Genomic DNA, 22,517 nt, shown 5'->3' with positions numbered 1-22,517 from the left:
ATTATGTTCTCCAAGTTAATTATTTTCTGGGAGGATGATGCCTCCTTGCTGGTTCTTCCAGTTTTACCTACACATTGCCATGCACTTTCCATTAATCTAAGTGCAGAATGAAAGCTTTCCAAGCAAATCCCAATGCTTCTGTGCGCTTACCTGTTGCTGGGAGAAGGGATTTCAGCTCAGTGCAATTGATTTCCAGTTGTCCTTTCTCCCCACTGAAGCTAGGCAACTTCATATCGGTGTATTGCCACCAGCACAGTGTCTAGGCCACGAGCCAAGGCAGTGAACAGCCTGCTAATTAATTTTTCACATTTATCTCCAGACCTCCCAGAATAAGCACTGTGGTAACAGGAGGTGGCAGTTTCCATGCAGCCCTTTGGAAATTTTAAGCAAAGGTGCTTTACTGCCAGTAGGACGATTTTATGGTGACGTGAGCGAGGGCTTTTGATTGAAGAAAAGTAAATGTATTGGCTTCAGTGTGGAAAAAAAAAAGATTACTGAAAGTAATCTAGGCCCGAGGTATTCATTTCTCCATAAATTCAGTGCCTACAATGCAGGGCCTGATTTCTAGGCAGGAGACAAATATTCATGGTGAAAGCAACAGTAAGTACCACACAGCTCCTACAGATGGTTTATGTTTTCAGCAAGGCTATGCATGCTGATGCTTCTGTTAGGAGGAATATAATACTGTGAGTTTACGGAGTTTGTGCATCTTGCACCCATATATATCTTTATACATATAAATAAGTTAGAGATTATTTACATCACTGTACAGTGTAAACCTAAACTCACTTATCAAGATGCATACACCTACCAGCGGGTTTGGTCTGGTAACACTCTGCAATTCCATGTCAAAGCACCATATGAACATGAATTATTTGCCAAGGCAATTCCCCGCTCCCCAAAAGGATTAAGTGCAACAGGCAGGGCAGGGTATGGAGCTGAGGGAGTGCAGACCGTTCACAAACAGGCAGCTCATCCTGTATGGCTCTCTGGCCATGAGCAGTGCCGACTTTTGCCTTTTCCCTGCAGTCCAAGCGGAGGAGCAAGCTCTGCAACACGAATCTTGACAAACCAGGCAGGTCCTCGTTCAGAAGCAGATGATCCGTGCTTCATTCTCAAAGGCTTTGGCCTCCTCTCGGCTTATGGGGTTCCCGTTCAAACTATTGGAGGGGGGAAGAAGGGATATGAAAGGAAGGTGGTGGCTGCTTCCCCGCTTCTGTTTTCCCAGGGTTTTGGAGCAGGGATCAAAGTGCTCCAAACCCACGCAAACTACGTGCTTCCCAGGCGCAAAACTTGGGAACAAGCCTCAAAGGGGCCAACTACAGCCCCGTTCTTTCCACTGCACATGAAAAGAAAGAGCCTACTTCTCTAAAAACCAGGACTGAGCTCAAGCCTCCACCTCACAAAGCTCAAATCCTTTCCCTAGCGGTGCGGGATGCCGGCGTTTCCACGCGCTGCAGCCTTTGAGCGTGTCCAAAAGCCAACGGACCTGGAGGCTCACCTCCCGTTTCAGAAGTGTTGGCCATACCCGAGCGGGTGCAAAAGCCCCACGTTGGCTGGAGCCAAATGTCAGGTTGCTGGGATCACTACGGAAAGCAGCATGTAGTGGACAGGGGTGACATGCAGAGGGCTCGTTTATAACGAAACGAAAACGGTCTTCAGAGCATTTGGTGCCTGCCGTCGCAACCAAGGAGAAAAGCTGTGTTAAGAACTCGGGCGTTATTAATGCAAACTGACTTAGGGCAAAGTTTCCAAGTCTGGCTAAATGAAGCTAATCTACACTGGTATTTCCAGCCCCAAATATGAGCCGCCCAGTGAAGGCAGCTTTCAGAAACGCTGGATGCTGTGAAGCTGTTCCTGTGTGTGGAGTCCCTAGGGTTAATAAACACCTCTGGAAGCCTATCCAAGAGGATGGACGCGGGCCCTAGCGCCCAGAACGATGTGAGGGGGCTCTGGGCCTCCTGTGTAGGTAACAGCAGACAGTGGTCGTCGAGAAAAGCCTCTCTGCAGCCTCCCCAGGGAGGACAGCAGTCAGACACTGAGTCACCCTCTTTCTAAGCAAGAATTCGGTGTCCTTTCACTGAAGCAAATATATTCTTTAAAAAAAAAAACCCAAATTTCAAGCTCCAGAGAATGGAAGTGGCAGTGCTAAAGCCAGCTGAGTCTTATGGACTCCTCTGCTCCCTGAGGTGATGGGAGGAATGTGGCGCTTGGCTTTGTGCCACCCCATGCACGGGCATGGGTAGGTGATGCCGACCTCATCTAAAACAGGCAAATCTTGCAAAAAGTTAATCTCCTCGTAGCTTGGCACTTGGTGTGTTTGGAGCATTGCCCAAAGAAAATCCAAGCCCAAATTCTATGGACCAAATTAGTCATGTTAATTAAATGTAGCCACCTCCTACTTGTCGGGATTTAGCGCCTTAGGAGCTGCATGCACAGGTTCTGAAATCTGAAAATAAATCAGGGCAAGCAAAGCTTCGTCGATAAAATTAGCCCCCAATTCTGCAAATGCAAATATGCTGCAAGCCACACAGGGAATTAACACCGAAACAACAAAACTGCCTGATGTTCATAATGGATAGGAAGTGTTTAAATGACAGAGGCTTTTTACCTATTTGAGACCCATTGCTGAACTACACTCCCTGCCTCGCAAAAACTTGTTCTGATTTCTTTTTTTAAATATATATATATGTATATGCTGGAAAGTAATAATAGCAGAAGCATTTTAAAGGGAAAGAGGGGCAACAAAGGGAGCGCCCGAGAAGGGGATCCTTACCAGACTTCTTTAATGGCCATGTTCTCCTTGAGGGCCTCGCTGAGGTACTTCACCCCTTTGGCTGTAATTTTATTCTGGATAAGCCTAAAAAGAAAGCACAAAAAGAAAGCACTGGTATTAATCACAGAGCCGGTTAATTTCTGCTTAATGAGAAGCAGCATTTCTGTGCGATGGGGAGGAAACTCTGAGTACAGAGCCTGTGCAGGCCTAATGCCTTAGCAGTTATGATGGTTATTGGGCAGTTATGCCCAATCCACTGGTCTTGTTTATCAGGCCAGCAAGGTTATTGAAAAATAATGTGTTTGATTTGGCTGTGGTATGGGCAGGTGCAAGTCCCCATGAAGCTAATTTAGCAGCTCTAAAGTACACCTAATCTGAGCTTAGAAAAATAAAGATACAAAAGATCCTCAAGAAGCACAATTGAAGAAGCAGCAACTAATTCATATTAAATACTGTAGAGCATCTCCCTGACTGGAAAAATGACTGCTCCCTCATCTACATGAGTATAAAAATACTTGCCAGCCTACCCTAATTCATTATTTACCTTGCAGTCTACCGTGGTGCATTCCATATCTTTACTATTCCATGTGACCAGCTGAATCCCACAGGATTCAGGATGTGGCTGAAAACTGGAATGCACTGTTACGAACATCTCTCGTGGAGGGAGGAAGGAGAGAAGGATGAATTCCCATGAAAGGACAAATCAAAATGTGAAGGGACCCAGGGAGCGTCTTCACCACCAGGAAAAATACGTGGCTCTGCCTCAAGCACAAATACCTACACAGGTCATCACCTTTGCAGATACCCACTGGTATAAGCAAGAAAAGAGGATATAAAATTGCCTGCTACCAGAAAGCCTTGGGCCGTAGTGCGGCAGCATAAAGACATGTTTCTAGGGTGCTACATCCGCCAAATTGTCCAGGGAAACGTGCCAGCAGCTGTGCACAGAAGTCAAGGCTCCCACCCCGTGTTTTCAGGGCGATGGCACCACAGCAGCTACTGCTTTCAACAGAGGCTCGAAGTACCGAGCACCTCTGCCAACCAGGCTGCTTCCCAGGGGCAGGAACCGCGCAGGGAATGCTAATGTGGGGTGAGAAGGACTTGCTCTGTGCTCTGTGAGGGGCCTCTGTCTTGATGTTGCCCCATCATTGGCATGAGTGGGCAGGTGGCTGTTTCACAGCCCGTGCCTGCCAAGCCAGGACAAGCTCGTGTCACTGGGCAAGCCCTTGTGAACCTCCCGATTAGAGAAGCGAGTGCTGCTCTTTCCTAGAAGTTTGACACGTCCCTTTGCAAGCGCTGGGAATGATCAGGTCTGATTTCTTTGGGATTGTGTCACGTAGCTGGTGTCTTGCATGAGTGAAAGTGCTAGCTCTGGAAGAAACCTTCCTGTGAAGGGATGGGTACATGAGTGCCCATCATGTGCAGGCTCTTGGTTGTAGAGTAAGAGAAGAGCCCCCTGCTTTGGTGGTGTGATAGTAAGAGGGAAAATGAGGTTATTTTATCCTAGCTGATCAGTTGTATTTTTCAAAAGTCTATCTCTGAGGCCAGTATAATCCTGCTGAAGGTGGATGAAATCAGCTAGTTACCAGGCCACACAAAGCTTAAAGCTTAAAACTCTTCCCCATATGAAATCAGGCTCCAAATGCTAGACAGCAGCTTTATTAACTTTCCATCTGAACTGTCTACAACCAGTCGGCTGCATGCGGCGCATGCACAGAAAGCTTTCTGTGACCTACATACACTTGGAAGGTGAAGTTTTAATGCAGTGACTGCCAAAGAGCCCTGTGCCTCTGTGGAATGTAACTCACCATAAATGCACCAGTTTCTTGTTGACCTTCAGCATCTCTGCAAAACTCATTGCTGCCTCATCATCCAAGTCATTTTTAGTCAACCTAAGTGGGAGAGAACATGTTCTCGTAGGATGTTATCATTGTTTTACAGCTCTGTGTTTTTCCAGCCTGTCTGTGACTTAACTTCTGATAGCCAAAAAGGCATGTGCTGATTCTGCCCTAAGCGGTTTCGAAAGGCTGGGAACAAAGAGGCTTAAAGAGAAGCCCTGCAGGTAGGAGAGACAAGAATGCTGGATCTTTACTTCTCAGAGCAGTCATCTGTTGATGCTTTCTCACAATGTTAAGGTGACTAAAAAGTAGAAGGAGACTAAAAGGTTAAGCTGTTAAGGTGACTAGAAGATGGTAGAGACAGCACTGAAGAAGTGGGAAGACTGTGAGGACAGTGAACTGGATTTCACGTGATGGAAGTGCGAGAAGATGGGGAATCCGAGGTGTAGGGAGGAGAAAGAAGCATGAGCCAGGAACGCACAGAGGGAATTGAGGAGCCAAAGCTCAATATGTGCGAGGCAAAAGCAGAGTCAGAGGGATTAAATCACTGCTTTCAGTCAACTGTCTGCAGAGGCACTAGGAGAGCCCCTGCCCCCTTCAGTCTAACATCAATCAATCTTTCCGCAGGTCAGCGTGATGTGCAGATCCCAGTGTGCCCCCTCTGTGGTTGCCACAGGAAAGTGCAAAAGTGCAAAATGCAGGACAGGCCTCTGTGCAAGGGGCCGGTGAGCAGCACAGAGGAGTGTAGGCAACCATCAGGAGTCATGAATTCCCTCTGCAGACCTCGGCACCTTCACTGCACGCAGGTTTAAGCTGTGCGGCTGCAACGCTTGCAGAGCACTGTGTGAAGGGCGTGCTCTGCTCCCCAGGCAATCTGGAGAGCCCCCGAGCTAGAGCTGCCTCCCCGAGCGCCGGTGCAGAGGGCAGGGTATCCTACAGTAGCATAATAAGGCCTGTGGGAACACAGGGAGTTCACATTACACAGGCACCTTCCCACAGCACCACTAGCAAGCGTACCGTGGCCTCACAAGCAGGGAAGTATCAGCTTTGCAGGCCAAGAATCCACTCAAGAGATGCAACTCCCTTGGCTTTCCCAGCATGTGGGGCCATCCCAGGTCTGCCCAACTCCTGCCCATGCAGACAGAAATAAATTAAGAGCAGCTTCTTCCCCTCTTCCCTCTAGAGACACCCTGGTTACTGCCTTTTCTCATTTCACCCTCTATTTTCCTCATGCAGTCAAGAGTAGAAATCTCCCCAGCAAGAACCAGGTACTTCCCAATCCGTGCAGCAAAATGAAGAAGTGGCTATAGCGATGACTGAAAAAAAGCATACGCAACAGGAGGAAGGAGAGAAGGAGAAGAGGAGGGTGGGTTTGGGTTTGGAGGATGTACAGTTCGGCGGCAGCTTTCCCAGAGGAAGAGGAGAAGCGGGAGGTCACAGGGCTCTCACCAGAATATCCTCACGGAGTCGTTGTGCTGCATGGCCTCAGCGATGCACTTGCCTCCCTCTGTTGTGATGCCGTTGAACGCGAGGCTGCGGAGTGAACGGCAGAGACAGGGCACGGTGAGAAATGGCTGGCACAACCTGGCCTGGTTTTACAGGTGGGAACAGTCCGTAGGCTGCAGCCCAAGTCTATCCTGCAGGTTTCCCACCCTGGAGCTGTACTGGGCTGGAAGCAGAGTTGTCACCAGGGATTTTGGAAGCTGTGGCTTTTTATAAGGAGAGGAGGTTGTGTTCATTAGGCCACAGGTTTGCACATGCATTTACCATCCCAACTCCCCCCACACACTGAGCACTTTGTCCTTCAGGTCGACTCCTACAGACCTCATTTGTCTTCCGACCACAACACCTGCTCTGATATAAGTAGGGAGATGAGCTTGTAAATGCAAACCACAAGTGTTTCCTGGGCTGCCCCTCGTTCTTTGAATAGGCAGTGGCAAAAACATCCAGCTAGTGTTATGCTCCAGGCTTTGGGTGTTCAAAAAGCAGCTTCCCTTTTACAAGTCAGGTCAGAGCCTGAAAATAGTGCAAGGCCTAAGACAAAAAAAGGGGAAAGGAGGTGGGAGACGAGTGAGGCAAAGGCCTGTCTAACTATGGCACAAGTGTGTGTTAGTCCAAGTCCCTGCTAACTGCAGCAGACACTGGAGATCCTCTGTCCCTTACAATTGGGCCTAAAAATGGCAATCACACTAAAATAAACTGATGCAGCAGTGACTATCGTCCCTTAATCTCTGTATAAAGCTTCCACCGGTGCAAACTAGGCATTCAAAATCAGGGAGCCAGACTGAGCAGCAGGAGATAAGGAGCGAACTCCAGTGCAAGTACAGAATGGCAGGAGCAGCAGATCCTCCCTGCACAGGCACCAGCAAAACCTGGCTCTTATTTTTGGCACAGCCATTCACCAGCACGTTTGCCACAGGCTGAGGCATAACCCAGAGCCCGTTCAGCCTCAGACTGTTTTCTTCCCAGCCTGGTGCATCTGCCTGGATTCTGCGCTGAGCGGAAGGCGCCTGTTTCCGCTAGCTTGGGAATTTTAGCAGATCCAGGTCACTGCACCTGTTCGGCTTTTAATTTTTTAAGCCCTGCTACCTGCTTGCAGGATGGAAGACAAGGCGCCCGCCCGGAATCCGCCGGCTCCGAAGCAGCAACAATAAGCTCTCCAGAGATCCCGGAACTCCCTAAATTCCGCGTTTCTCAAGAACAGCAGCGCCTTGTGCCACCTTGTGGGGAAACCCAGGAGCCCGGCGTGCTCCCTCCGTCCCCGTGGGGACCCGGGGCTCCCACTCGGAGCCTTTCGGGAGGCTACGCCGGGGCTCACCAGGCTCCCGCGCCACCCACGGCTCATTGCTGTGGAGTTCAGGGAGCAGCAGCATCACAGGGAGTGATGGAGAGCCGGATTTTCCGAACACGCCAGGCCCTGCGCGCGGCGGGAGCACAGGGACACAAGGAGCGGTGTCCGCCTGTCCTTTACCTCACGTTGGTGAGCCTGGGGTGGTTCCGCAGGGCCTCTGCAAACGCCTTGGCTCCTTCGTCCCCAACTTGGTTACCCCACATCCTGGCAAGAGAGGAAACCTGGAGGTAGCCCTTTTTTTCTTTGTTTTCAACAGAGATCATGTCTTGATGACTCAGAGCCACCTTCAGCCCAATGGGTAATTAGTTGGCAGCTGTTTTAAAATCAATTGAGCTTTGTGGTATCTAAACATCATCATTTCCAGTAAGCCCCACAATTTCCTTGCCCTTCAGACCCAACACAGTTTGTTAGGCAAAAAATGAGCATTTTCTGTTTCAACGTTTCTATCCAAGCTATCCTCAACCCATTCTGGGTGATTATTTTCTCCAAAGGAGAAAACAGAGATTCTCCATTGAAATTACAGCGCGTATAAAGGACCCCAACTAGGTGACAACAGAAGTTTGTATGCTGTTGGCAATGCTTAGGAAATGCTATAGCATAAAAAAGGCCAAAATCTGATTGTTCAAATATGATTCTGACATTGGAGAGTTATTGGGATATTTGCAATGGCCAACAGAGGTTTCAATTACATGTATTCGAGTATTAGATTCTGAGAAGAATATCCTCATGTACAGCAGAAAGAGAAACCAGGAACAAAACAATTATCAGACTCTCAAGTTTAGCAACTCTCCTAAAAAAGGGCACAGGGATTAACGGTTTTGAGGACATTCAGAGCTCTCTCAAACAACTTTGCTCTCTCATATAGACGGGGGAGAAGGATAATGGAAATTCCTTCTTACTCTCACAGCTCTCAACTTGATCAGAACTCGATGTAAGAGATTTGGCCATCTTAACCCTGACACTGAATAACTAGGTACATTGCAAGCAGTCATAAAAACCACTCAGATTTTTAAAAATGGATCAAGTTGCTATAAAGTGGCTGTGTTGTTGTAAGGAAAATAGCTATCTTTACATTCTGCCCTCTTGTCAATTTGTCTCACCTTCAAGGTTCTGTCAGAACAGGAAAAACATGTGAGGAAGAAAAAAAAAAAGCAGTAAAACAGCCCTGGTTTGTTCTGTTGCCACTAGGAGAAGGAAGGAATGGGGAAGGGAAGGCAGGTACAAATGAAAGAAACGATCCCGAAGGATATACAGAAGCCTTGACAAAAGCAAGCCGTGAGCTCTGCCCCTTAGCACCAAACTTACCCGATTTCAAACATCTTTTTGTTCTTCTGTATGGCCTGGGCAAGGCACTTCCCTCCTTCACTGGTTATTTTGTTTGCTCCTATTCTGCATAAAACACATGGATTCATGAGAAACATCACTTATAACAGCTAGCCCGGAAAATGATGAATGTATTTCAGGCCAGTTAACTCAGGAGGCCACTTAGAATTACCCAAGATTAACTTAGAATACAAAACGTTGAAGGCGCCTGACCTTTTGTGCTGCCTTTTATGCAGGTTGTTCAGAGTCTGCATTCTTGTACATCAGTCCTCCAAGTCACAAATATTGCCACAGGGTCTCATTTTTGGTTCTCAGTGTGTCAGAAAGGAGCCTTAGGAATCGATCCGCGGGACAAGGAACCCTGCCTGGTTTCTAATACAATTTATAATATCCCCAGCCAGCACAGAGGGCATGACTTATACAGAGCATGTTTCCTGATGGTCCATGGAACAGGACAGTTCTTGGCAATGTGGCTCCAGTGGGCTCTGTGGGAATATCATATGACTGGAGTTCAAGAAAGGACTAAGTCTCAATTGCATATGCATTGATGTAAAGAACAAGTCCACTACCATCACGTAAATCAAAACTGTCTTTGACTACAGACACAGGCCCTCTGGGTCAAAACAATCTGAGGGCTTAATATGTAACCTGAAAGTCACCATCCTCTGCAAGGGTTGTTTTGTAGAGCTTATAAGACATTAAACAACGCATAAATACGGTGCCAAGGGAGCTGAGGAGCCACCAGAGCACCGTGGGCTTTCCAAGCTCCCTGCTGAAGCAGGGATTTCAAGCGGGATGGATGTGGTCAGGGCCTGGGTTCAGAGCAGGTTAGCAGTGAAACAAAGAGCAGAGCCCCAAAGTGCCCGGCTGCCAGCGCTGCCCTCACACCAGCAGCTGACACCGCTGCAGTTACCTCTGTTTTCTGCTACAGGCATAATTAAAACTCTGGTTAATGATCTCCCTCTGAGTCAAACTGGTGTTGTGCCCGGCTGGACACTTCCAGCAGGGAAATTCCAAGAATTAATGGGTACGACTTAGCGAGTGAATTTGGGGAATTCGTAAACTGAGGTAGTGCGCTGGCACAGCCTGATTCCAGCTCCCCCAAAGGCTGGGAATAAAGCAGCTTGCTATAAATTACATATGTGTCTACCTTTTACAAAGGCCTGCAAAGTTCATACACCCTTTAAGCCTCACTCAAATACTCTGACTGGGTTTAAGTGAAGAGTAGACCTTGCACTTTTGCTTACAGCTACATCCTACTTGTAGCCCAAGCAGTCTTTAGTAAGGATTATGGACTCAGGAGGTTCACTTGTGGCCATCACTGCCAGGCTACTGTAAAAGAGCATGTAACTACAACTTAAGCTATATTTTATTTGAAATATAATCCTTTTCACTCTCTCTTCCTTTGAAGTTGCTTTATCCTTAATTATGATTCTGCAGAAGCATAAAGAGAAAAAAAAATCCAACATACTTCACATATTCAAGGCTTGCACATTCTTCAATTAGCTTTGCAACATATTTGGCTCCAACATCAGTGATCTGATTGTTGTATAAGCTGGAAGAAAAATCACATTGGTAAAACTAGGTTACCCATGCAGTTACTTTAATATTTACATCCTGAATGTTTTATAATGCATACGCAGCATCTATCTTTTTTTGTGTGGGTTTGTACCTACTCACAATTGCTTGCACTTCCATTTTGATGTAGCATTAATACTTTGAAGGGCTTTAAAGTACTCTAAAGTACAAGGAGACCAGATCGCAATTCATGGGAAAATATTTAAATAGTTTCTCTTAAATAAATAGTCTCCTCAGGCAAACAAAGCTTCCCTTTATTCCAATGTTAGCAGAAATAATATTGCATAAGTCAGGAGAGAAGTCAGGAAAAAAATGTTTCCAGTCTTTTAGAAGTCATAAAATCCCCTTGCAAATATTACTGAGGATCTCAGCACATGCACTTACCGTGAGGCACTGGAGGAAGGGCACAATCCTTGGCATTCATGCTTAAATATCAAAAAATCATTTTTACATAACTGCTTAACCAAGAACGGGCAGTCAGGGCTGAGAGGCCTCCTAGTTTCTGCTTGATGAAGAGCTCATTAAAGTCTTAAAAAGTCTGTAGTTTATACATGATAATTATGACTGCCCAGAAGGGACAATGACACCCTGAGACAGCCCGTTCCTGAGCCTCAGTCAGCATCCCGCTGCATCGACTTTGCCTATTCCAAATAAATCCATTTGCAGCAGAGCAAGTGGAAGGCTCTGCTCTATGGGGCGCTTCACCTGCCCTTCAGCAACCCCACAGCGACCCACACTGTGTCAGGGGAGGGCCTGGCTCCAAAGTCCCCTGCCTTTGCAGTGACAGCCCCGTGGCCTTGCAGCTTCATTGCTCAGCAGCAGGATCCTAGCAGTGTTCTGTTCCCAATGGGCACGTACCCCAGAAAGGTCACAATCTGGTACTTGGAGAGTTCTTCATACAGGATCCTGACTCCGTGATCCGTGATTTGATTTACACTGAGCCTGAAATGAGAGGAAAGGAGGCAGCGTCTGAATCATCAGAGCTTGCAAGTAAGTGTTCCTCACCCACGAGTTAATGAATGACTGGAGATCTGTGCATTTCCCCCTGACAATTTCAATAGCTCCTTATGCCACATATAAAAAGCCATTAAGGGAAATGCGGACTCAGTTGTACATGGTTCACTCTGCAAACAAAGCAGACATCCCCACATCTCCCAGGCTCTGTTCTGGACACTGTCCATAGGGGGTGAAAACAAAACGCAATCGGTTGGAAACCAGAGGCAAAAACTCCATCCTCCTCCCAGGCTGCTCCCACCCTGGGAGCAAATGCAGAAGGAAATTGTAACTGGTTTCCTAAGAAAAGCAAGTTTTGCAGCCTCTCTTCTTGCAGCCTTCTCTCTGGGTGCCCAGTGGAAACCAGCATCTCGAAGGCCACCTCACATTGAGGCTGTGCTGGCTAAAGGTGGTAAAGAGCTCTGGCCAGGAGCTGGAACTGCAGTCCCGAGGGCCTGCTGAACGTTTCTGATTTTACTGTCCCAATCCGACACAAATCAACGCATCAGTCATTCACGGAATAAAAATACTTCTTTTCATAATGCTAAAAAAAAATAAGAAAACCTTCTAAAGATGTTTCCCCTTAGCCAAATGGACTTGTTCCCATGAAATATTTCAAGTCTGATGAATTATATTTTCTAGGAAAAAATGTCCCAGTGGAAATATTTTGACCAGCTTTAGTTTCAACACAATTCTAAGGCTGAACATTTACTGCTGAGAGTTCCTTAGCACCAGCACCCTCCCTGGCTCTCTCTGGTTAGTAACTTGTTCCCCCTAAAATGCACCAACACGTAGGAGGAATCAGAGGCAGCTTCTCTGCAGATCACAGCAGCCTCTTTCAAAAGGTTGAATGGAGAAATTAGATTAAACCAGTAGAAACAGCATTTTCTGTCCTGCAGAAATTGGCCATTAAAAATGAAAGTCCTAACAACAGGAAGAGCCCCAAAGGTCAAAAGGAACAGACTGGTTTGGAGCCGAAGATGGTGTTAAGACCACACTGCGTGTGCCATGATCCTGTAGTATGGACAGAGAATGGAAGATTGCAATTTTCTTCCTTCCCTTATCTTACATACTTATGCCTTTTTATTCCCAGGTTCCCATATTCCGCTCTCTTGGAAAGTCAGTTGTTTGCAATTAACGGGGAAGAAACAGAGTCACTTGCTTTGATTTATGAAAGGCTTCTAGAGAAAAAAAAAGTAGATACGAGTCAATTAGGAGGAGTAAGTCCAGTTTAAAAAGGGGAAGTTGAACAGGGCTGAAGTAAATGCATTTTAAAAGTTTTCAGTTTTTATAAATACCTGGTTTGTCTCAACATTCAGGTGCAGAACTCCAAAGGTTCTCCATGGCCTGAACCCCAAGGGACTGTAGGTGGCCAAATCTGACCCGAGGGAGGTGTCAGTCCCCTCTGGTTATGCCAGGCCATGTCCTCCCTCATGGAAATACCACAGCTAGTTCTGCAGCTGCACCCTTGGCAGAGAACGCTTTTGATCTGCCAAAGCCGGGCTCCCATGTGGGATGTAAATGCAAGAACTGAGCAGTTTTTTGATCAGGGCTTGCTGTGAAGGGTAGATCCTCTCTGAACACATATATTCAAGGCTGCAGATAGACTTGGGCAATCTTCGAGTAAAGTATGAAGTATTTAAGTTTTCTTTTTTCTCCTTTCCCTTAAGATCTTTTTCCCTTAAAAATCCTCTTTGGGGACAAAATAATTTGAGATGGAGGTAACTAAATCTATAGGTATAAATAGTTCAGGCTTCTAAGGACTTCTTACCACTATCCCCACTAAAATTTAAGCTTGTCCCTGCTGCTGTGAGCAGTAAATGAACAAATATTTCAAAAGATTTGATGCCGGTCAACTCTGAGATAGTCAGGTGTCTAATGCAAATTGTGCCACGTGTCCAGTGTTTGGCTCCAGCTCTCAGGGCCAAAAGGAAGGACCTCAGTTCCTGGCAGCAGTGAGACTCCTCACCCCGCTCACACTTGGAGCTGCCTTGCTCTGCTCCAGCGATCAGTAAGTGGGACACACCAGGGACCAGCGAGGACCCTCTTGCACAGCCTCCTACCTGATCACGGCGAGTTTGCTGAAGCAAGGCAGCAGCTCTTTCACTCCGTAGTCGTTGATGTTGTTGTTGTCCAGATCGAGGCCCAGGCGCTTCTGGACGTGGTGCATCACGAAGGCGAGAGCGCTGCAGTCGCCGGAGTAGGCGTTGCAGTAGGTGAGCTTGATGTAGTTGGCACGCATGCACTTGGCAGCCAGCTTGCTCACCTTCTGGCTCTGCGTCTCGTAAAGGCACCGCAGCATCCACACAAAGTTGGGCTGCACCTGGATCTGATAGTAGTTTGGAAACCTGGAGCGAGTGAGGTTTTTAAGGTGGGCTTTCATGCTCTCCCCAAGGTATGTGAAGAGCGTCTTTCTCTTCCTCTTAATGACTGCGGGCAGAACTAAATGCCTGAGGAGCTTCTGCCTGGATCTGGAAAGCAGGCCACAAAGAAAAAGGTTGGTGAAGTGAAAATGTTCGTTATTTCGGAAGGGATCCTCCCCTGCCAGTGGTTTTCTCAGCCAAGGAATACGTAGGCAAGTAGACTGGGTGGTGCTGGTGGAAGAGGATTCATTGAAAAACTTAAGCAATTGCTTGGAACTCACTTTCTCTTCTATGACCAGGAACAAAGCTGTGAAAAAAGACTGAAGGGTTAAGTGCAAGAACTCGTAAATGGACTGACCTTCACAGCCACTGTAATTCTGAACTGTCCTGAGAAAGCCCAATTGCAAATCCTCCTCAGAAATGTTCACTGATGAGACCTCCTCCTGCTCAAAGATAAACAAGGAGTTCTGCATCCCTTTGTATGCAATTTCGCCCAAAGCCAGAAGAGATTCCTTTCTTGACCTGAATGTCTCTGCCTGGCTCCTGGTGTTGTTCTTCAGCAAACTCATTTTCAGAGATCGGTTCAGATGGACTTCAATCATGACCAAAAATACATCCGTCAATGTAACAGAGCAGTCTGGAATTTCATGGCTGTCAAACACGGAATGGAAGTGTTCATAGCACTTAAAGATAATCCAACAAAATAAAGGCACTGAACACAAACTGCAGAGACTGGGGTTAGCTTCCAGTTGGTTCAACACGAGTGTTCGCTGCCCCTCGTCCTTGAAAAACATGGCAGTGTATTCCTTCAGGTTACTGCTGGAGAAGCCACGGAGCAGCACTTTCTTCCTAATGATGTTTCTTTGGATCTCAGTTCCTGTTCTCGCCGTAAGAATTTTCCTGGCTCCCTTCAGCAGCTTTCCTCTGAGGAGGTTTACCAGCAGCACCAGGGGATGGATCGGCTCGGTGGGTGAGCACATCTCGGGAACGCTGCCAAGATCAAAGTTAGAGTAGATCTCATCGAAGCCATCAAACGTGAAAAGAACGGTATGAGGGAAGTGCAGGATGTGACGGAACACCTCCGCGGGGTCCTGGTCGGGGTAGCAGTTGTATTTGAACAAAAGGTCTTTCAAGCACATGGCCTCATTTTCTTTAAAGCAACTAAACATCCTGCATCGGAAACGGAAAAAAAATTTGGCCCCTATATCCAACTCGTGCCTGGCCCAAAGGCTTTGGATCTTCTGCAGCATGATGGACTTTCCAATTCCTGCATCACCGTAGACATAGATGGTTTCTCCATCTTCATTAATTAGCCCAACAGTGTCATCAAAAAGGGCTTCTAGCTGGGACACTTTGCCTAGGCTCTCGTTGGTAAAGCTGAGCAGCTCCATAATATTGTTAGAGTAGATTTCCTCAAGCAGCATCTCTTCCCTCTGCGCGTACGACATGACAAACTTGGAGTCCCGGCCCAGTTCATGTCGGAGTTTCTGACAATACCTGCTAACTAAAAAGACAGTGAACTATTATTTACAAAGAGACCAAAGCCAAAGTATATGACCTTTTCTTTGGGAACAGTCTTCACATAGGAGACCTTCAGGAAAAATCCAGGTGCTAATGAGAGAGAAATGGGAGAGTGGCCATAACCTCAAGCCCTTCCACTGCATGAAGGAAAGGCCATCTTCTAGATGGGACCCAATGCGAGGCCCTGACCTCCTTGTTACAGACTCTGTCTTACTCTCTTTGAAGGTAAGAGGGCAGATTAGTGCCCCCAGATCGTGGCATCTGCCTTCTTGCTCCAGCTGAAGCTTACCTAAGGTAGGTGGTTATGGATTCCTGTTTGTTTCATAATTTTTATTTTTGCCATTAAAAGGCATGTGTTTTAGAACTCAGGCCCCAGACACTTCAAAATGACTTTTTTTTAAGGTGGTACGACAGTAAAAGTCATTATTACCGTGCAATGTTAGCATGTGCTTTCATTGCAATTGGATCTTCACTTCAGATGGGGTAAAGTGATTCTTGCACAGATGTAGCATAAAAAAATCCTCTTGAGAAAGGTATGTATTCCTGCAGTATTTTAATTCTTAATATTGAATTATTTTGACTCCAAATCTCTTCTAGGAACATAGAATAATTCAGGCTGGAAGGTACTTCAGGAGGTGTCTAGTGCAACATCCTTCCCCAAGCAGGGTCAGCTCTCCCATCAGACCAGGTTATCCAGGGCGTTTTCCAGACAGGTCTGGAAAACCTCCAAGGATGGCGACTGCCCAGCCTCTCTGGGCAACCTGCTCATGGTGAATATTGACTCTTCCATTGTCAAACCATCACAGGGTTGTTAACACACCATAGCAAAGCCCTAGACAACACCACAACAGGCGTAAGGTGGAAACACCGCTGCGTCCGCAAAGAGCCGCAGAGAGGGCAGACTTGAGCAGAACAGGAGATATTTCAGCATGACTATTGTATTATACAGTGGATTATCTACCTTTTAATTACTTGGCTATGACAGCAAACAGAGCTTAAGCACATTTATTTTCTCCAGCTGTGCCTGCCTGGACTCTGTTACCCTCCTGTCCCCTGGTCAGAGTTTCCCACATGGCAGGGTAGTTGGAAAGAAAGGGATTTAGCTGCATTTCCTTACCTGGATCTGTATTTTCCACAGGTTTACCACGAATATTCTCTGAAGGCTGGTAACCTATTTCATCCAACCAAGGCTGAAGCTCATAATAAGCATCCGTGACTTTCTGCAGCACATGGATGAAATATTCGGAAACTTCTTCTCCCTTGCTTTGAACCAAGTCTAGAATTTTGCGCACCTGAAGAAACACCATGTGTCACTGATGTGCAGTTATTTTATCACAGTTACACTTCCAGACTGCTTTAGGATGCTTTTAGGACTGGAGCAGGGGACCAGAATTGAAACCAGTACTAGGGAAAATTCAATTCAAAATTTAGTTCTGAATTTGAACCATCACAAAAATCTCTTCCCGTTTGCCTTGATGTTGAGAAAAGGTCAGTTCTGGAAGTTAAGGTCTGAACTAGTAGAAAAATGTTGACACTAGCCTCAAAGAAAACAAACAGTAGGAATCTCCAAGGATTTCTCCAGTCTGGCTGGAGACTGCAACTGGAAAGTGTATTTTAAATATCCTGCTGGTGAATATAAAAAGAAAGAGGTGGTTGCTCAGTGCCCTAAATTCATCCTCTGACTTGTGAGTATCCTAGTCACATTTAGGTTTGCCACAGGGTCCAGCCAGATCCAAAGTGGATAGATAGAATGTCCCTATATGTCCCCAATGCAGATCCAGATACCTAGATTGATCATGTGCTTTTAAACACAGCAATTCAATGCCGCAGGTTCTTCTACTATGATGGACCTATCACCTAGGATTATTGCCAAAATTAATGGGTGCCAAATAGTAGAAGCTGGAGCAGCTTGGAGCTAGCTCACTACCGATAGAGACAGGGCAGAGTCTGTTCTTTGAGCAGACTTTTAGTGTGTGACAAACCTCTACCCGACACATCAATCATCTGGGAGACCTATTTTGAATATCTGGATACTCTTTTTGCTGCAGATTAATCAAGAATTCACTTCTGAAGCAGACAAAAGGTTTCCAGAGCCTGTGGTCTCCTGGAACCTTAAAGCAGGATGAAGCATCCACGGCAGAGCAAAAAAAAAGAAAGTAGTTTTTGAACCAAGCCCCCGGGAAACAGGAATAAGTGGAAAGAAACAAGAGGCACCAGCTTTCTGGTGAGACCAAAGGGGTACCTTATCTGCTTGAGTTGGAAACTGGGCAACAATCTCAGCATCTTCAGCGGAGAAGTAGTCATTCTTGAGCAAGTTGTCAAGGAGGCACTGCGTGTTTCGGACCGTGCTGACCAGCAGCTCCCGGTGCACCTTGAGCAGGGCAATGCAGGACGGAGGACTCGGCGCCGCAGATTTTCCAGGGAGGATCCCCAGGCTAGGGCAAGGCTGGCCCTCCATGGCTGAGGTGGCGAGAGGCCCCTCTCCCTAGCCTCATCTCTGACGAACCATCCGTGGGGAGCGCGGCATCAGCTCGGCGGGACCCCCTGCGAAACAGGCAGCTCGTCCTTGACGGTGCCGAGACTGTAAAACCTAGTTGCCCTGAGCCCCAATTTAGGCATTAATCTGCACAGAAACATCCTCTGACTAGCAATCGGATAGAACTTGCAGTCTCTGCATAATGCCAGCTTTATTCAAAAGCATTCTCATTTCTTCCTGAGGTATTTCCCTTCATTTTGGGGAGTTTTGGAAAAAAAAAATATACCCGCTGCAGGTAGTCTCCTCTGTGATACAAAAATGCTTTACTAAGCTTGCCTCAAACACCACCATTGGCGGCTGCTTTATTAGCTGTCTCTTCTCAGTGCATAATTGAATGGCTTTTATTAGCTTTTCATTTTTCAATAGACAAAACAGGGCATCTGTCCAAACATAGCAGAACAAGGGAAAAGTGGATTAAAACTATACTTCTTAGCAATTAATTTTGTAGGAATTAATTTATGGCAGCCGTTCCCTTTGCTGCTTCTTTATTATAAGAACTGGCCCCGTGTAAAATTTTGCCAGCACGATAACTGTCCCCGTAGGGGAGGCTTTGTGAGCCCAGAGGCTCTTTTAGCTAAACGAAGAAAGAGGGTTTCAGGTCAGGGCAGTATGAGACTGTGGAAAACCCACTGAGCAGCTGCTGGTGTCAAGGGGGCCACGAGCAAAATGAGGCTAATGGTGAAACACCACTTAGAGGCAGAGAGCACTTCCTACCTCTTACGTTGCTGTCTGAGATAGCATGTAAAACAGGGAAAATGCCACTTCATTGGCTTAAGTGGGTTAATTTTATCACAGCTAGAGCTAGGAATATAGCTTTTCTCAACCTGAAAAATAACAATATCACAGCAAGAACTGCTATTAGCATTGCAAATGTATAAGACCTCATCTCCAGGGATTCCAGGGAAAGAAATCAGGACCTCTACTTGTGCAGGAATTGCATAGAATATCCAAATTTATGGGCTTTTCCCTCTAAATGATGAGCTAGGCCTGGAATACAGGTAAGTCAGGACAATTCCTGTTCATTGCTGGTTTGGGCATCTGACTCACCCCTGTCTTCACAGAGCCAAAGGACTGTGCATGCTACGGCTCATCATGAAGATGCCAGTTTGAAAACCTATGCAAAAGTTATGCCTGAATGTCTCACCTCAGCACCTAGAGCCACGGTAATTCAGACAGCTGTGTGCTCAGCTCTGGAAATATTGCTTAGAAATGGTACGGCTTAGCATGCCTCCCTTCATGCCTACACAAACATACATATATATATTCGTATATATATTTATGAGCATTGGGCATGCCCCCATCCTCTATACCAGCTCTGGGGCGCTCTTTTTAACTGCCTATTTATTGCCACTTTTCTTTGCAAGCCATGAAGCAGTAGGAACAAGGAGCAAATCCCTCCCTAGTGGATTAACGAATTTTCTTTCTTTTTTTGAATTCCAGATAATATAACCACAGAGTAGGCACGAAGCTACACTAATCCCAATTCAAAACGTTTTCCTTGAGCTACTGTTCAGGTTCAGGCTCTGCACATACGATTCCCCGTGCACCAAGGAGGCTTCTTACAAGATGACTACCGAGTCACCCCTGCATAAGAGCTGAGAATTTGCCTGACTGACGTGGGTTATTGGCACTCTGCAGCAGCGGGTGAAAAGCAGAGCTGACACGGCAGCTCCAGGGAGGTTTGGAAGAACATTCTTAGATTTTGTACTACTGTCATATTACAAAAACAAACCATTCTTCAAGAAGTCTGTAAGGGCGCCAGCTCTGCTGCTTCAAAACGCCTGCAATTTCCCAGGGCATTTACAGTGCCGGCAAACTTTCCAACTCCTCGACAAGCTGTAAACTGGTCCCATGAGGTTTTTCCCACTGGTCCCTATGGGGTTTTCACCCCCAAAGCTGCAGTCTGCATGGGGGCAGCTTGCGCTGCTTGCAGCTGCAGGAAGACACAGTTCAGGCTATTGCATTTTAGTGGCACGACCACTAAAATGTCACGGTCTGCACGGGTGACCACAGTGCAGACCGTGTCCTCGGATGCCAAGGAACCAAGAGGTCCCAACTCACAGCTGCTGATCTGCACGGATTGGGAGAGCTATGTGGAGAGAAGAGCCTTTGGATGGCTGTGACCAGGCAAATCCTTGGTGAAACCATTTGGGATTGAGGCCAACTAAAAACTACTCAACTCCTTTAACCGCATGGAATGTAACCAAGTGGCCTGACTTTCTCATCACATGAGTGAGGGACTGCACGTACCCAGACAAATCTATCTTTCATTGCACTATTCACATGACCCACCAGATGAAGTGGCTGGTTTCTGAGTCACAGAAAGCCCCACAGGCACAGCTCTTTGTTCAGGAAAGCTCATTTCATAAATGAACTTTACCATGAGGACCAAACAACGATGAAAACATCAATTACTCTAAAGCTCTTGAAAAGCTTTAGTTAAAGAGACAGAATCACCTTAAAACACAAGGCAAAAGAAAGATTAAACCTTTTCTTTCAAGATATTGTATCTACCCAACATTTCTTCCTTGCTTTTGCTGTTCTAGGGCTACCTTTTACTAATGCCTTGAATTTCTTCCTCATCTGTGGGAAAAAGTGAGGCAGACACCCACGAAACTGTAGTATTGAACCAAAGTGGTGTCACCTGCACAGAATAAAGAAAAACATTTTCTTTACTCTTTCACATCCATCTACAAAGAGGCTAAGAAAAGAAAGAAAAAATAAAGCAAAAAGACAACGAAAGGAAAAACAAAACATGGGAAGACAAGATGGTCTAAGAAGAAAACACTTGGAAGACTGAAAGTCTCAAAGATGCCTTCACCCCATCTAGGTAAGTCCAGGACAGTAGGCAATTTGCTTGCTCTTGGAAGGGGTATACGTACGTGTGCTGCAGGAGACCATGTTCTCTTCCACACAGTGGGATCTGAAAACAGCAGAAAAACAAGAGAGAAGTCAAGGAAAAGAATACAAGGTGAGGCAAAGGACCAAGAGTGAAACTGCAGAGTGGGGAAGCCAGAGCTGGCAGTGTGAGGTCAGTGCACCATGACGTACTCAGTGATATTTTCAGTGGCAATATTAATTTTGAGAGAAAATAAAAAGAACATTCAATATTGCAGAAACCAGTAATTTACACACCTTTCTTTTAACAAAAAAATGGGAAATTTCCACTATCCATGGACTACAAAAAAGTAACACTGCATGAGTGACTAATGCCTTTGCTAGAGTTGGAACAAAAGTGCTTCCCGTCACATGCAGTTAATAGCGAGGCAGGTACATGCATGTTTGCAGCAAACTGCATCGGCACATAAAGAAACCTCAGGTCCTGCTTGGATTAATGGACACAGAAATTTCCCACAGTAGCAACCCTAGGTGCAAGAGCAGCTCCAAGCCCTGCTCAGCGTGGGAATCGTGGGGATGGCTTTGCTTCTTCTCCCGGGAAAGGCGCCCCTTGTCTGGGCGCTCCTAACATACACGGATCAGTTTTGCTACCTTCATTTCTTTAAAACACGAGGCCGGTGTGTTGACATCATGAAGGCTCTGACTTAGCCGTGTGTCCATCACCTCTTTCTCTGGGAAGAGCCTGGTGGTGGCTTATTGTGAGCCTTCTGATGGATCACACAACTACTGTGCGCTCAGTCTCTTTTTGCAAGGATCTCTCTGTTTTCCAGTGCCAGGCTGTGCACGTGCTATGCTTAAAGGTGAGCCCTAAATGTTTCTGCAGCTTAGCAATCCCTGCTGGAAGTACTCCTGATGTCCCCTCCACCTTATCTTGGCCTCTCCAGGTGCCAGGCTCAATTCCCGTGCAGTTCCAGTCACTGACAGGACATCAGTCCTTGTTAACACAGGATTAACGCATCGAGCCTAAAAACACTAATGCTGTGGAGAACCACTGCCTCGTTGAACAGCTCTTCTATTTCTGCACGGGCTAGGGAAGGAAACCGTCATTTGGGTGCCACCTTGAGCCTTTTAGGCTCCTCCTGAAGACATCCTTAAGATAAAGGGAGAGCGTCTGTTGCAACAGCAACAGCCTCTTACTACATCTCTTTAGAGAAATGAATACTAGTGCTGAGGTATGTGTGTGAAATATGCAGCTGACAGGCAGCAATATGGGGAAAAAGGGAAAAATTTTCCAAATCTGATACAGCAGCTGAAACAGCCCAAACCCTAAGGAGGAACCGAGAGAAATGACACCTGGATGAAGTAAGAGGGTGGTACGGGGAGGGAAGCGGGCAGAAATTTACACTGAAAACCCTTCCTCTTTGGGAACAGCATGGCGGTTTTGTTCATGTGGGGAGAAATAAAAAATAATGGCTTGCTCCCAAAGGAATGGCATCCTTGCCATGGATGTTGGAGAGGAAATACAGCTCCTCACATTGGGCAGAGCAGTCTTGGTCAAGCAAAGAGGAGAGAAAACCGACCCCAGGGCATTAAATAAAGCTAGAGAGCAGAGAGCTCCCCTGGAAACCCTAGCGGGAAAGAGGGGATAGGAAAAGGTCCTGGCCAAGAGGAGGGTCCGCAGGGATCTGAAGGACGTGAGGAGCCACAGAAAGGCTGTCAAGGGAGGCAGATGACCAGCCCGCATAACTGAGAGCAGCAAAGAAGAAGTCAGGGGGGTATCAGGGCAGGCATAAGGAGGGAAACGAAACAGGGAAGCGAAATCTGTTATGGAAAGAGGTACAGCAAAAGCACCAGTGCTTGCAGCAAGGTTCCACATTATCTGTGTCAATAAACGGCAGGG

At 46.5% G+C, this 22,517-nt stretch overlaps 1 protein-coding gene across 1 annotated transcript; it reads right to left on the bottom strand.

Annotated features, from left to right (window-relative positions):
• Window positions 1-210: 210 nt before the first annotated feature.
• Window positions 211-17,701, bottom strand: NOD1 (nucleotide binding oligomerization domain containing 1). The gene is made up of 10 exons (XM_026045502.1): window positions 17,486-17,701; window positions 16,361-16,535; window positions 13,423-15,226; window positions 11,225-11,308; window positions 10,260-10,343; window positions 8,771-8,854; window positions 7,586-7,669; window positions 6,064-6,147; window positions 2,777-2,860; window positions 211-1,160 (listed from the first exon to the last, which is right to left on the bottom strand). Exons 1-10 carry the CDS (start codon window positions 17,699-17,701, stop codon window positions 1,088-1,090), a joined length of 2,772 nt encoding a protein of 923 aa, XP_025901287.1. The 3' UTR covers window positions 211-1,087.
• Window positions 17,702-22,517: the final 4,816 nt, after the last annotated feature.

The sequence above is a fragment of the Nothoprocta perdicaria genome, unplaced genomic scaffold (genome assembly GCF_003342845.1).
Source record: "Nothoprocta perdicaria isolate Ctin4 unplaced genomic scaffold, notPer1 scaffold_40, whole genome shotgun sequence".
Classification (NCBI taxonomy): domain Eukaryota; kingdom Metazoa; phylum Chordata; class Aves; order Tinamiformes; family Tinamidae; genus Nothoprocta; species Nothoprocta perdicaria.
This window is presented reverse-complemented; position numbering and strand designations above follow the sequence as displayed.